The 16866-nt window shown below is 39.3% G+C and overlaps 1 protein-coding gene across 1 annotated transcript; it reads right to left on the bottom strand.

Annotated features, from left to right (window-relative positions):
• Positions 1-323: 323 nt before the first annotated feature.
• LOC144595363 (matrix metalloproteinase-20-like) lies at positions 324-12835 on the bottom strand. Its single transcript, XM_078402790.1, has 8 exons — positions 12719-12835; positions 12347-12585; positions 12111-12259; positions 9451-9576; positions 7305-7466; positions 1060-1180; positions 821-954; positions 324-520 (listed from the first exon to the last, which is right to left on the bottom strand). The coding sequence occupies exons 1-8, from the start codon at positions 12833-12835 to the stop codon at positions 324-326; spliced, it is 1245 nt and encodes a 414-aa protein (XP_078258916.1).
• Between the last annotated feature and the right edge of the window lie 4031 nt (positions 12836-16866).

Here is a 16866-nt window from a genome sequence, read left to right as displayed (position 1 = left end):
GTGAAATGGAACATGGCAAAAGTATTTGGGAAAAAGCTGAAGTTCACAGAGGTTGAGAATGAGAAGCTGCTCAGTGGATTATTGTTTTAATCGAGACAAAACAAACTCCAAATGCTGTGAATGGAACAAAAACAAATTGCTCAAGGAACCCAATAATCCAATTAGGTCTTGACAAACACCCCAGTCCTTTTAAATACTTTGTAGCAATGCCTATTGACAATGGCATTAAAGAAATTGCAGTCTAACAATCCAATATATCAGAGATGCATGACATTGAAGACATTAAAGGTTGTGATACTATTGTCAAATAAAAGACAAGGGGTTTAAATGTATTTTTGCAACAAAAGTAAAAATACATGCCTCCAATACATTTTCCCTACAAAGAAGATTATTTTCCTTGTTTGTGGTATAAATACTGCTGCATCAATTTGTTTCACATACGGTGGAAATCCAAACAAGTAAATAGACTGTGATGATCTGCGATTGAGTTTGTTATTTGTGTAGGTCCACAATTTTGATCCTGCAAATGATAAAAAATATAAATTACATAAAGGATTCCAATTAGGAAAAAAATTGATGATTGATAATTAATCATGTTACACCCTCTTCGAAGTTGTATTTAACCGTGAATATAATGTGCGGTATTTTCGGAACTTGGGAATTGATAAGATGGACCACAAAAATGGTTGCCAACCCTTTCATTCAAATGAAACCCCCAGAATCATTAGTTGATAGGAATTCTTGCATAATAAGCCTTAGCTATTGTCTCAATCACTCATAATGTCAACTCATGACAATGTCAATGATATGAAACTCCCACCTTTGAAAAAATAAATAATGTCTTCTCCAGGAATTTCACAAGCTGCATTAATATTTGATGGGAGGTCTGACCAGACATCATGGATGGAGCTAATCTTGGCATCTGCTGTATTTTGAGCTTTTCGCCAAAGGTATCTAAGAATCAATCGTAAAAGAAATGTCTTTAAATGACTTAGGTTAAAATGCTGGGAGAATATAAATATTAAAACACAATAAATACACAAGCTGGAACAACTGTACTCATTTTTGAAGAGAAAGATGTCTCCATTGGCCTTGACGACAGCATCAAATGACATGGAGGGATCACATTTATCTGGCATTAGTTGCAGTGCAGATTCTTGCTTAAACATTTGTATGGTTCCTATAAGAGAGAAGGTGGTGTTTGAACAGAGAACAATAGTAATATTATAATAAAATTACAAGGGAGCGGTGACATCTATATACTAAAACTATCGTTTGTTTGTTTGTTCCCGAACTACAGTCAAAACGGTACATGATAGCGTGACAATTTTAGGCCCTTTGGTGCTAATGGAAGAAGTTTCATTGCAATCGGTATTATATTTTTAAAGTTATTCACATTTTGAAGTTTAAATATCTCCTCGGAAGGGGGTGGAGAGAGGGGGTGGAGGGAGGGAGGATAATGGGGGTTAAGGGGGATGGGGGGATGGAGTGGGGGGAGAGGAAGGGGGGGAAGGGGAGGGAGGAGTGAGGGCGGAGGGGAGGGGGAGGAGAGGGTGCTGCCCCAATGCAGGAGTGGTTTGGGCCCAATGGATCCACTTGGTCAAGTGATTAAATAAAGGTGCATGTGCATTTATAGTGTGCTTTGGCTTCTAATGTTTAAAACACTTAAAACACTATTGTGCTTTGAATTTTGATGTTTACAACTTTAACATTTAGAATGTAGTTTCTATGAATGTGGAACGGAGTATATACGTACTCCCCGTGATCATGTGTATTTTCTCCCAGTTCTCTGGTTTCCTCCCATACTGGTACAGATTTGTAGGTCAAATGGCTTGGTATAAGTGTAAAATTGTCCCTAATGTGTGTAGGATGGTGTTAATGTGTAGGGATGGCTGGTCGGTGTGGACCCGGTTGGCCGAAGGGTTTGGTTCCGCGCTGTATCACTAAACTAATCTAAATGTTTAGAATTACAGTAGCATATGGTTAAGAGATGTGTTCAGAAAAGATTATTTCCCACAAAGGCTAGCCCCTCCAATTCATAAAAGGACACAAAGTGCTGGAGTAATTCAGCAGGTCAGGCAGCATCACTGGAGAACATGGGTAGGTGACGTTTGGATCGAGACCCTTCTTCAGACTGGGAAGAACATCTTCAAGGTAGGCAACCTTGAGGAGATTTCAAAGTGGAGCAGTCAAAATGTTGAAACAAAGAACTGCAGATACTGGTTAATACATAAAAGGACACAAAATGCAGGAGTAACTCAGCAGATCAGGCCACATCCCCAGAGAACGTGGATAAGTACTATCGCAATGATTAAGCAGGTATTATCACAACGTATAAAATACATTTAGACAGGTACATGGATAGGACAGGTTTAGAGGGATATGGGCCATACACAGGCAGGTGGGACGAGTGTAGATGGGACATGCAGGTTGGTATGGGCTAGTTGGGCTGAAGGGCCTGTTTCCACACTGTATATGACTATAACTCTAGGTGACTTTTCGGATCAAGGCCCTCCTTCAGGCTGCAATTCATCTCCAACATGAGTATCAACCAGAGAATATTTTACCACATCCACAATAATTCTATCCATTAATATTATTATAAAATTACTCCTGCTCCACAAAAACTTGGTAATCAACTTTTAGTTTGGTTTCTGCCCACACCTCTTGTCTCCTCAACTCAACTAAATTTATATAATGGCATATCCAGTTTAACAGTTGATCACAAAGGTTTTCAAAGAAACTTGGCCTTGTCCTAGCCAAAGCATTCCCAGCACCAACAATACTACTAGCGGGCTCAATATCCATCGTTAAAAACAATAGACTGGACCTTGTAATGTTTATTATTGGAGATTATCCAGGTGTCTATGCCAACCTCACAACTTCAACGAGAAATAAATATATACATGTAAACTGCAAGTGCATGTACATTGATGATATATACAGGCCATATATTTATGATTGGTATTTATTGCATGCAATCTTAATAATTCGCTTTTTAAATTGTAAGGAGTAACGCAGAGCCTAGAAGCATGATCTGTCTCAAAGGATGTTGAAATATTCAGACTTCTTGATGCCTATACAGCTCCCAGAAATCACATTGGATCAAGCATATCAGGCACCCGCAGACAAGGAGAGCTTGCAGTACTTCAGGATTTATCTATTCATTCCAGTAGACACCCCTGCATGATTGAGTGGTCAACCAGCTTATGAGTTTCTTTTACAACAAGAGTGGAGTGGAAAGATTAGGAATACCCATGCCACGTTAGTACAGCAGCAAATACAAAAAGAGCTCAGAGCACAAGTTCATGAAGAAATTGCCCATTCAAGTAATGTTTCATCATGTAGACAGAATCTGTGAGTGAGTTGTCTGGGTGAACTTAGGCAATACATGTCCTCCTTTCTCTAACAGAGGCCAAAATGCATATGGTCATCTAAGTATGGTGCTGCCACAACTCAGTATGATTGTACAAAGCACCCTTACTCTTACACTCCACCTCGCTTACAATAAAGGCCAGTATACAAAATATACAATAAAACTCTTCTGAATAATTACATTCAATAGTTCCTTACCATCCTAATTATATTCAATAGTTCTTTACCATCTGGAATGAATTATTTTATCCATTGTTACCTGTCAAAGATAATCTGCATGAATTTTCCAACACAATCTGCCATTTCCCTGTCCCTTTTCTCACTCGCTTAATTTGTTTACATCCCTTTGCAAGCTTATTGCATTCACCCCATAACCTAGATCCCAATCTAATTTTTAATTATCTCCAAATCTTACACCGGTTCCCTTTATCTAAATAATTGATGGAATATAAATAACTAAGACCCTACCGTTAGTCTTTTATTTCTGCCCGCTTGCTCCTATCCTTTAGTAAGTATATAACATAAGTATGTAATTGTCTTATCCCCAATGCCATGAGCCCCTAAATTATAAGATCATCCTGGGCCTTCATCACCACATAATGATTTTGGAAATGCTTTGTGACCATATCCTTGATAATTGATTCTAGCAATTCCCATTTGCTGGTATTAGGTTCAGCCCAGCAGTTTCCTATTTTCTTTCCAAGGAGCAGTATTACATTTTTCTTTCTTTCAGTACATTGGTATAATTCCAGAAAAAGGCAATTGAGAAGGATTACAAGCAGTACATCCATTATCTCCACAGCCACCTTCTTTAGGAAGACAGGTTTGAACCTTGTTTCTGTTGTGCTATTTTTTTCTTCCACTGCAAATATTTGTTTAATATCTCATCCATTTACATAATCTCCATTGTAAGTTTATTGTTCTTATCCTTGAAAGAATTCACCTTTGCTTTCACTGCTCTGTTGTCACTTTACATTCTTACAATATTTCTCAGATTGTTTTTGTATTTCCTGCTAGTTTACTTTTACGCTATGTTTTGCCTTTGTTCCAATCCTATTTTTAAGTCAATAATAATCCATTAGATAGCAATGGATAGGTCACTTTTTCCTTGGTATCTTTTTTTTAATGTATAATAGTTCAGAATGATGGAATTTTCTTATCCACCTTTGTCATCTTCATTACTACATGATTGATTCCATGTACCCTACATACACTAGTTTTATACATGAAGCTATGACACTGGAGTTCAATGTAAAACTCCTGCAGATTGTCAGCACTCTTCCCAATGGGATTCCTTACTGTAAGAACTCTAATCAAGACCTTAAATTATTTGTCTGCTTATCTCCAAGATACTAAGGAAATCTCCTCCAATGCTCTCTGTGAACTCATCTGCCAAAGTATTAATCAAATTTGATATATTCAAGCTAAATGAAGATGGAAGTTCCACAATTATTGCATGATGTAAATAAGTTCTCTTAATTTTTGATTGATGTGCTGCCTAAGAGACTGGCTATAATAAGATATAGGACTGGTTCACAAATTAAAATCCTAAATTGGTGCAAGTTATACAGTGCATTCAGAAAGTATTCAGACCCCTTCACTTTTTCCACATTTTGTTATGACACAGCCTTATTTTAAAATGGATTAAATTCATTTTTTTATCATCAATCTACACACAATACCCTATAATAAAAAAGTGAAAACAGGTGTTTAGAAATTTTTGCAAAGTAATTAAAAAGAAATAACTGAAATATCACATTTACAAAAGTATTCAAACCCTTTAGTCGCTACTTTGTTGAGGCAACTTTGGCAGTGATTACAGCCTCAAGCTTGACACTACAAGCTTGGCACACCTGTATTTGGGTAATTTCTCCCATTCTTCTCTGAAGATCCTCTCAAGCTCTGTCAGGTTGGATGGGGAGCGGTGATGCACAACTATTTTCAGGTCCCTCCAGAGATGTTTGATCGGGTTCAAGTCCGGGCTCTGGCCACTCAAGGTCATTCATAGACTTGTCACGAAGCCACTCCTGCGTTGTCTTGGCTGTGTGTTTAGGGTCATTGTCCTGTTGGAAGGTGAACTTCCGCCCTAGTCTGAGGTCCAGAATGCTCTGGAGCAAGTTTTCATCAAGCATCTCTCTGTACTTTGCTCCGTTCATCTTTCCCTCGATCCTGACTAGTCTCCCAGTTCCTGCCACTGAAAAACATGCCCACAGCATGATGCTGCCACCACCATGCTTCACCGTAGGTATGGTATTATCATATCATCATATATATACAGCCGGAAACAGGCCTTTTCGGCCCACCAAGTCCGTGCCGCCCAGCGATCCCCGTACATTAACACTATCCTACACCCACTAGGGACAATATTTACATTTACCCAGCCAATTAACCTACATACCTGTACGTCTTTGGAGTGTGGGAGGAAACCGAAGATCTCGGAGAAAACCCACGCAGGTCACGGGGAGAACGTACAAACTCCTTACAGTGCAGCACCCGTAGTCAGGATCGAACCTGAGTCTCCGGCGCTGCATTCGCTGTAAAGCAGCAACTCTACCGCTGCGCTACCGTGCGCTATTGGCCAGGTTATGAGCGGTGCTGCTTGGCATTCAGGCCAAAGATTTCAATCTTGGTCTCATCAGACCAGAGAATCTTGTTTCTCATGGTCTGAGTCCTTTAGGTGCCTTTTGGCAAACTCCAAGCGGGCTGTCATGTGTCTTGTACTGAGGAATGGCTTCCGTCTGGCCACTCTTCCATAAAGGCCTGATCGGTGGTGTGCTGCAGATATAGTTGCCTTCTGGAAGGTTCTCTCATCTTCACAGAGAAACTCTGGAGCTCTGTTAGAGTGACCATTGGGTTCTTGGTCACCTCCCTGACCAAGGCCCTTCTCCCCCGATTGCTCAGTTTGGCCAGGTGGTCAGCTCTATGAAGAGTCCTAGTGGTTCCAAAGTTCTTCCATTTAAGAATGACGGAGGCCACTGTACTCTTTGGGACCTGCAATGCTGCAGAAATTGTTTTATATCCTTCCCCAGATTTGTGTCTCAACACAATCCTGTCTTGGAGGTCTACGGACAATTCCTTCTCCTTCATGGCTTGGTTTTTGCTCTGACATGCACTGTCAACTGTGGGACCTTATATAGATAGATATGTGTGCCTTTCCAAATCATGTCTAATCATTTTAATTTACCACTAGTATACTCCAATCAAATTGTAGAAACATCTCAAGGATAATCAATGGAAACAGAATGAACTTAAGCTCAATTTTGAGTGTCATAGCAAAAGGTCTGAATAATTATGTAATTTCAGTTATTTATTTTAAATTACTTTGCAAACATTTTTAAACACCTGTTTTCACTTCTTCATTCTGGGGTATTGTGTGTAGATTGATGATAAAATTTTTTTTAATCCATTTTAAAAATAAGGCTGTAACGTAACAAAATGTGGAAAAAGTGAAGGGGTCTGAATACTTTCTGAATGCACTGTATTTTGAAGGAATTAGACAGGAACATGCAAAGGTTACTTGAAAAGGCTGTTTGCAGGTAAAGGAACGTCTGGCAAATGGAATACCTCCCGCAGAATTCATCTGTCGATCTGGTTGATGTCAAGTCAAGTCAAGTCAATTTATTTGTATAGCACATTTAAAAACAACCCACGTTGACCAAAGTGCTGCACATCTGACTAGGAAAAAAAGAAACATACAGTGGCAGGCAGCCAAAACACAACGGCGCGGCCATCTTGAACAAAATGTTAATGATATCATATCATTATGGCATGTTTTAAAAATGGCAGCTAGCACCCAAACCATTCTATTAACCACAGGACCTCAGACTTATCAAATGGAAAATCTATTCTATAGCATTCAAAAGAAAAATGCTCATTCAGTAAATAACTTAGCTTTCGTTCTGTAATGTTGGAAAAATATGAAACCATACCATACAGATGTTGTATTCCTCTAACATCATCAATTGAAAGAGAGAATAAGTTTGAATTTCTTTTAGAATATGTTGGATACATCACAGCAGATCGATATTTGGAATGAGCAAGACCCAAAGCATGACCAAATTCATGGGTTGCCACATGAAAAAAGTTGACTCCTGTAAAGAAAATAGTTAATTATGTTACTTAGAAATTTAAATATGGTAGCAGTAATTTCGATCTATTGTAGAAAATAATTAGATTGCGTATTTTAAGGATGAACTTATCAAGATGAAAAATAATTCTTGAGGCAAACTACTTCATGGCCACATATTTAAATTAGAATAAGATTAGCTTTTAGCATTACATTTTCTAAATAATTTCATTACTTAGAAACGATTGCTATTCTTATTACTGAAGAAAAATACCTATGATTTAACTATGATACTCTCTGCCATTTAGGTGATCTAAAATAAATCCGATTAACTCCACATTACTGGAACTAAATACTAATCAAAATCTCTGTTTGTTTGATATTTATGTGGCTTTTCCTAGCATTGCTTTTATGGCATAGAAACATGGCATTTAGCCCGATGGATTCACACTGCTGTTTGCTCTCCTTACAAGCTGAGAGTCATAGAGGGTCAGAGAGTTATACATCACAGGAAGAGGCTCTTTAGCCCAACTTATTCCTGCTGACCAAGATGCCCACCCATGCTGGTCCCATTTGTCCTTGTTTTGTCCATACCTCTCCAAACCTTTCCTATCCTTGTACCTACCATATATTTATTAGATCATGCTATTGTACTTGCTTCAACTACTTCTTCTGTCAGTTCATTCCATATACCCACCACCTGTGTGAAAAGGTTGCCCTCAGGTTCCTATTAAATCTTTCCCCTCTACCCTAAACCTATACCTTATAATTCTAGATTCCCTTAACCTGGGAAAAAGACTCTGTGCATTCACACTTTCTATTCCCCTCATGATTTTATCCACATCTCTAAGATCATTCCACAGTCTCCTGCACTCAAAATAATAAAGTCCCAGCCTGCCCAACGTCCCCCTGTAGCTCAGGCCCTTAAGTCCTGGCAACATCCTCAAAAATCATCTCTGCACTCTTTTCAGCTTAATAGCATCTTTCCTACAGCAAGGTGACTAAAAACTGAACAATATTCCAAACTCGGTCTCACCAACGTCTTGTTCAACTGTAACATAATATTCCAACTTCTATACGCAATTCCTTGACTGATGAAGGTCAATGTACTTTTCACAACTCTATTTACCTGTGACATCACTTTCAGGAAACTTATACTAACAGATTTCTTAATAGCTCTGCAATACTCCACAAGGCCTTAATATTCACCATGAAGGTCCAGCTCTGGTCTGGCTTCCTGAAATGCAACATCTCACACTTATCTGAATTAAACTCTATTAGCCATTCCTTAGCCCACTTTCCCACCGGATCTAGGTCCTGCTGTAATTCTTGATAAGCATCTTCACAATCTATAATACCACCTATATTTGAGTAATCTGCACATTTACTAATAATTGCAGGTACTATCACAATGTTTAAGAAACATTTAGACAGGGACATGGATAGGACAGGTTTAGAGGGATATGGGCCAAAGCCAAATGCAGGCAGGTGAGACTAGTGTAGATGGGACATGTTGTCCGCACTTTAAGACTCTTTGACGCTATGATTCTATAACCATGTGTTTTGTAATTTTATTCAAATTGTTGATACCAATCACATAGAGCAATGGGCCTAGCACCGATCCTGAGACCCACCACTAGTCACAGGCCTCCAGTCTGAAAACAACCACTGCCACCCTCTTCTTTCGACCGTGAAGCTAATTCAGTATCCAGTTAGCTAGCTTTCCTGTGAGATAAAACCTTGAAGAGCATCTTGGCGAGCAGATCCCTATCAAAGACCTTCATGATGCCCATATTGATTACATCTATGGGCCAGCATCATCAATCTTCTTGGTAACTTCTTCAAAAATATTCAATAAAATTTGTGAGACATGATCGCCCATGCACAATACCATGCTGATTATCTCTCATCAATCCCTGGGCCGATTAGTACCAGCGCCAGTGTTCAGTCTCCCTTGTATTTAGCCCTCACCATAAGTGGCTACTTCGTGTACTTTCAGTGTTCTTTACCATTGCGCCTCAGTGTCCAACGTTCCTCCCGATCGAAGTGTATATTCCCGCCAATCCCTTGTCCAGGTGAAAATGCATGAGCCAAAGTACCTCCACGCCCATCAAATGGAAAATCATCACCATGAACTAAGAAAGAACACATGAAATGAAAAAAGGCAATATTTTTTAGCTAACTGCAGTTAGAAAGATACTGGACCTAAAAGTTGCATTCCTTCAGAAATTTGCCAACCATCGTAATGAAATGATTTTCAAAGTTTCCTTTGGGATGCCAGTGACGAACTCTGAGTGAGCATTGATGGAGTTCAACATATGAAATTGCAATTCCAATTCAATATATTGCATTAATATTGTTTGAGGAGGAACAGGCCCAGGGTAATCTGCCTTTCTTATGGGATTGACAATATAGAATAACCATCATTAGCTCATGTGTCACCCAACTGAGAATGTGATGCAAATGTCTGATCAACAATAAATCTCAAAGGTGCAGCAGTGTCAGTTTTATTCTCTATTTTCTGACTTTCTTTTCCAATGTTTTCCAAAATGTGAATACAGTGGGAAAGCAATAGAATTGGTTCAATCATTCAGAAAAAATGTTCTCAGACATTTTCACAATGGTCATCAAGGTACGTAGAATACCACAAGCACTCCAAAATGTGTATTTTTGGATCCCGTTAGTATTTGCACAAAGCTCAGTCAACTAAACTGAGCCAATACAATTTAAAAATACTCTACGCCATTGCAGTCGGTAAAATTGAGAATTATTGTTTTTTCTGCTGTTCCTTTAGTTTAGTTTAGCTGAGAGATATAGTGAGGAAACAGGCCACTGAGTCCACGCCAACCAGCGATCCCCACACATTAGCACTACAACATACTAGGGAAAATTTACACTTATACCAAGTATACAAACTCAAGCCAAATTAACCTACAAACTTGTATGTCTTTGGAGTGTGGGAGGAAACCGAAGATCTCGGAGAAAAACCACATGGTCACAGGGGAAACGTACAAACTCCATACAGACAGCTCCCATAGTTGGGATCAAACCCACGTCTCTGGCAAGCGCTGTAAGGAAACAACTCTACCGCTGCGCCATCGTGCCTTCCTTCACTTCATTTCCCCCATGTTTCCTTTCAATAATTTTTTATTATCAGTTTACCTCTTGTCTCCTTGACCTTTTGATGCGCCAATAAGTGCACTGCATCCAAACATGAATCACTTAAACTTGGGTTATTAAATAATTTGCAGGAAAATGGATCTGCTTGCAGTGAAATTTAAATGTTTCAGTAATCGCAAAAAACATTTTATATTTCATTAATTATACTGACATTCTGAAACTGCATTCTCAATTCTGAGTAGGAAAATAACTGCAGATGCTGGTACAAATTGAAGGTATCACAAAATGCTGGAGTAACTCAACGGGTCAGGCAGCATCTCTGGAGAGAAGGAATTTACAGGAAGCTCAGAGCTCTGGACTCAGCTGAGACCACATGTTACCTAATGCAATGGCTTAGAGCTTCCTGCAAATGTTATAACAGGACATAACTATAATAGGACGCACCAATCGCTGCTTTCAATTAGCTCTTATTATTATTAGGGAAAGGTTGGATGGATTTAGATTGTTTTCGCTGCAATGTTGGAGGTTTGATAGAATTATGAGAGGCTTACATGGGGTAGATAGTCAGAACCATTTTCCCAAGGTGGAAATGTCCAACACTAGAGAGCATAACTATGAGGTTAGAAGGGGTAAATATAATGGAGTTGTACATTTTTAACTATACAGAGAGTAGTGGGGGTCTGGAACACATTGCAACAGGGGGGAACGGGGGTAGGCGGTGGTGTTAGAGGCAGATATGATAGTGGCATTTAAGAGGCCTTAGATATGCTCATAGAAGTGCAGGTAATAGAAGGATATGAATCACGTGCAAGCAGATGAGATCAGTTTAACTTGGGATCGTGTTCAGCACAAACATAGTGGGCTGAAGGGCCTGTTCCTGTGCTGCACTGTTCTGTATTCTATATTCAACTAACTCCCAAAAGTGCAACAAACACTGAATGAGAACATACAAGTTCAATTGTAATATTACTGATGGATAAAATATCAGAATCTAACTTTTAGTTACTTGAAAGGAACAGCATGGAAACAGTGAGTTCTCGCCGACTATCAATCACACATTCACACTAGTTCTAAGTTATCTGATTTTTGCATCTACTCCCTTTACACTCAGGGCAATTTTCAGATTATTAACCCAACGTTTTTAGGATGTGGGAAGAAACCGTAGCACCCAGAAGTCACAGGGAGAATGCGCAAAGACAACACGGACAGCACCCAGGGTCAAGATCGAACCTGGGTTTCCGGCACAATGAGGCAGCTGCTCTATCAGCTGTGCCACTGAGCTACACTAAATTTAGGCTATAAAACATTTATGTTTCAGAAATCAATGTTGAATGGAGATCACGGATCTGAAATCTTAATACTGTTTCGATCTCTACAGTTTGGCCTAACCTGCTGAGTACTTCCAGAATTTTCAGTTTTTATTCCGCTAAACAATTGCGTTAACTTAAAGAAGTTAATTAAATGAGATATAAAATATTAAATGAGATATAAAACATTTGATAAGATATTCTCTTGTAAACATTATACAAATTTAAAAGCAGTCACGTACCACGTGGTTCAAATGAAATCATGATATCAGCTTCAACATTATAGACTCTGACAAGAGTCAGTGGGATTACTCTTTGCCAAATATTCACAGCCTTCCATATGGCAAGTTCTGTTTCAAAGTAGCTTAGTTGAGGTACGTAGTTCGCCACACTTTGGGAAGAAAAAATATATAGTTATGTCATTATAGTTAGATGTTTGAATTAAAACAGCAATCAAAATAAATCAAGTATTCTTCACCTGTATGTTACAAATGATTTATTCCATCGAGGTTTTCCGGGATAGAGTCTATATGGAGCAGGATCAAGGAATCCACATCGAGGCCCTGTCATTACTTCCGTAGTTCCGGGATCCAGGTTTCCTGTTACCTGCGGTCCATAGAATTCCTGAACCTCTTTAATCTTAGTTGAAAGGAAGTCCTCATTTTGAATGAGACCTTCAGAACCATCTCCTAATGTGAGGAACATCTTGATATGTTTCTGCTAGAAAGAACAAAAGCTAAAATGAAATCTATTTTATGAAATTATCCTGTTATTGCAATTAAAAGGTAAGTCGCCATGAGATTCGTAGTTACTTCAATATACTTGAAAATAATTGATACAGATTTCAAACCTGTGCATAGTACAAGTCACCTAGGGTGATTTCATTCTCTTCATCATGAGGATAAACAGGTAAAGATAAAAGTGCATTCACAAAAAGAAAATTAAGTGGTATAGAAAGGTGCTTCATCTCCTCAGCTGCTCCTTGTTGAGTGAGTAACCTCTTGCTGCTACTGAATATCTTCCTGTATTTAATTGTTTAATTACCATCATTATAATTGATTTCTTACCTATGACAGTCTATGGCAATGGATTACATTTTTATTGGGAGGAAAATGATGTAAGAATAATTGGCTACATAACCCATTAAAATGTACTGAACCAAGCTGAAGCACATTCACTCCTGATTGCAGTCTCTGGTAGATAACTGATACAAATGGTAATTGGAGATTGCTTGCATTATTCGCATGTTTTCAGACCCAAGTTGACTAATATTGGATATATATATATATTAATGCCTCAGCAAGGTGCTGTGGTGCGACTGCTAAACCCATTCAAATGAACATGAGGGTTGAAAAGAAAGTTCAGTCCATGCACTCCAATTTACACAAATGTGGAATACAATTGTGAAAATTCCGTGATGAATGAATGATTCTTCTCAATGCCATGCAACTCCAATGGTGATGAAGAACATCATGTCTCTACAACCATCGTATCAATTCCCTTTATTAATTTTAAAACTTTGATTAGATCATCTTTTAACCGGGAAAAAAAATCAATGAATGCACAACAAGGTTCTCATAATTTTATCTGTTATGGCTTAGTATAATTTTAATGAATCTATACTGTAATATTTCCTAGGCCAATCTATTCTTGATTTGCTGTACCTGAACTAAACACAATGCTCCGGGTATGGCTGACAAAGATTTTGCACCTGCAAAATTAGAAGATTAATTTTTCCACTACTCCCAAATAACTGGCTGCGTCCTATTTACCTGATTGCATGCTCAGGGTGAGGCCGGGCGGCTGCTTACGGGCCCTGTAGCAGCGCATGCATCGAAGTGCAAGGTCACTGAGAGAGTGAATGTGGAGAGAGATAATGCAAGGGTAACCATGTTGCATGTAGCGGGTCCATTGTGATCCAGCCCATCATTTTACAACAGTGACTAAACCTGAAAGGCCTTTATTTGTTGCAAAATCTTTTGACTCATCCTGAGTTTGTGAAATGTGCCACAGGCGTGCAAAGTCCCTTTCTTTTTAGTTTCTCGCTGCATATGTGGGTGATATTAAACTACACCCTTTGAAACTTTGTAAATACAGTTTCAGTTAGTCTGTCTGCATCCCTATCCAGTTGCTTGGACCCAACTCATTCTGGCTGTTAAGTTGACTTTACCTTCAAACTTGCACATACAATAGATGATGACAAGCTAAGGCTGCAGTAGAGGTGAATGGAGAACTCCAATCATACCTTGAGCCCTGATCTTTGACTATTACCTCCCAATCAATAAGCAAATGCTGTCATAATTATACTTGCAATTCACATACCTTCATATATCCTTGTGTATCAAACATGGCCCGGCCAAGGCTATAAAGATCAAAAAAATCTTGGGGAATGAGAGATAGAGATGAACAATTGGATGATAATCTGCCCAAGCTTCTCCATTTGAAATAAATATAAATAAATTATGATACAGCAAAGAACTGGGAAAAATAAGGAAATTCACCACTAATGTTTCCACAGATTTAGCAGCCCTGGATTGTTGTGTTCTGCAGAGGAGTAATCTGACAACTTTTAACTTAAGGAACAACTGGAGGATATTCAGTTTCAGTTTAAAAGAGCTAATTGGTAAAGCATGAACTGTTTTTTGATGGAAGTTTATTCCTCAACTAAAACATTATGTGGTATATCTAGGACGTAATTTCCAATGTCTCTGCCTGTGGTAACTGATGGAATGAAAATTGAGCAGATCCTGTAACAGACAGACAATCTGCCCACCAGGTTACCTCCCAGACTACGAAATCAAAGATTACCTTCCAGTCTCTTTTGAGGTTTGAGATTTTCTCATTTGTACGTGTATCAAGGTTATGCAACCCAATTACTTTGGATTCTTTTTATTTTTCAGCATTTTACTGGTATGAATCATAATTGTCAACTTTATCCGAAGGAAATACAAGAACAACTCTAAGTCAAGGCAGCTCATGAATTATTTAGTTCCAAGAAATATTCTCAGCTGAATCTTTTCCAAAACTTGAATATCTTATTGAAAATCTCAGAAATACTAGTAGAATTTTGATAAGGCAACATTTCAAAGTGTTGCTCATTGTACAGTTGCATGTATATAGTCGTGCATTAAGGACACCCCACAACATAACTTTCAGTGCAATACCATGACACTGGTCAAGGCAATAACCATGAATGTCAAAGAGACAGCAACAGAATCACTAAAACTGATGGGAGCACATCCACCACTTTGCTGCTAATTGAATCCACTTGCAGCTTTGCCAATGCCTCCACTTTTCATACTTGTGAGTGTATTGAGTCAAACTAAAGTAAAAGATTCTACAATTAGTTCAAGAACTGTCCCAAGATACAACATTAAACACCTTAAAGAAGTAGACACAAAGTGCGGGAGTAACTCAGTGGGTCAGGGAGCATCTCTGGAGAAAAAGGATGGGTGACGTTTCAGGTCGGGACCCATCTTCAGACTGAAAGTGGGGGTGTGGGGTGGGAGGGTGTGAGGGGGGGGGGTGAAGAGCTGGAGGCAAATAAAGACCAGGACCAATCAGGGCCGGTAACTAATGACAAATTACATTGATAGGACAGGTTTGGAGGGATATGGACCAAGCGCAGGCAGGTGGGACTAGTGTAGCTGGGACATGTTGGCCGGTATGGGGAAAGGTGGGCCAAAGGGCCTGTTTCCACACTGTATCACTCTATGACTCTATGACCTCAGGCATGGCAGTGCCTGGTAAGCCAATTGTTAGCAAGGGAAGGTGTCATCTCATGAGGAACACAATGTGAAGAATTGTGTAACTGGTAAAATGGCTAGGTTGGGGGAACGGGGCGAGAAGGGAAGGGAGGGGAGTAAGTAGAAGATACATAATTAGAGAATTCAATGTTCATGCCACTAGGTTGTAAGCTCCCTAGGTTGTAAGCTCCCCAGGTGAAATATGAGGTGCTGTTCCTCCAATTTGCGTGTGGCCTCACCCTGGCAATGGAGGAGGCCCAGGACAGATAGGTCAGTGTGGGAATGGGAGGGGGAGTTGAAATGGTTGACAACCAGAAGATCTTGTAGGCTTCGGTGGACCGAACGTAATTGTTCAGCAAAACAGTCACCGTATCTACATTTGGTCTTGCTGACGTACTGGAGCCCACATCAGGAACACCAGATGCAGTGGATTATAGTAGATACTACTCCATTGGATCAGACCTTAGAGATAAATTACTATCCCTGGCAGCAATGTTTCACAGCAGTTCAATTCATGTCAAGCCAAATCAAGTTTGTTGTCATATGTACAAATTATACATAAAGTGCATAAGATGATGAAACAAAGACTGCAAAAACAATTTATTAGTGAAAAACACAATTAGAAAACAGGTCCATGATAGTGCAATAGGGAGGTCCATGGAGTTCCTTTGCTGGATAGTGTTCTATAGGATTGGGGGTGAGCAGGGCAGTTCAATAACCCAATAGCTGTAGGAACGTAACTGTACCCGAACCGAGTGTTGTGGGACTTCAGACTTCTATACGTCTTGCCTGATAATAGCAATGAATAAAGAGAAAAGCCCAGTTGCTGATCCTTGATGATAGAAGCTGCCTTCTTGAGGCAGCACCTCATGTAACTGCTTTAGGTGGTGTGGAGGGCTGTGATCACAATGGACCTGACTGAATCTACCAGTCTCTGTAGTGTTTTCCATTCCTGTGCTTTGGAGTTGAGATACGAGTCCATTAAGCACCCAGTGGGGATCATTTTTAAAGTTTAGTTTAGTTTAGTTGATAGATTCAGTGTGGAAACAGGCCCTCAGGCCTACTGAATGAACATACAAACTCCGTACAGACAGCACCTGTAGTCAAGATCAAACCTATGTGTCTGGCAATGTAAGGCAGTGACTCTACCACTGTGCCACCTAAAGTGCACATGTTTTGATTTCCTATCTGATATAAAGGGTAGTTTTATAATTGTGATAGAAATCTTTTTCTTACTGAAGTTGGTCCATTA

Source organism: Rhinoraja longicauda, chromosome 7, assembly GCF_053455715.1.
Source record: "Rhinoraja longicauda isolate Sanriku21f chromosome 7, sRhiLon1.1, whole genome shotgun sequence".
Lineage (NCBI taxonomy): Eukaryota > Metazoa > Chordata > Chondrichthyes > Rajiformes > Arhynchobatidae > Rhinoraja > Rhinoraja longicauda.
The sequence above is the reverse complement of the archived record's forward strand: the minus strand, read 5'-3'. Positions and strand labels throughout refer to the sequence as shown.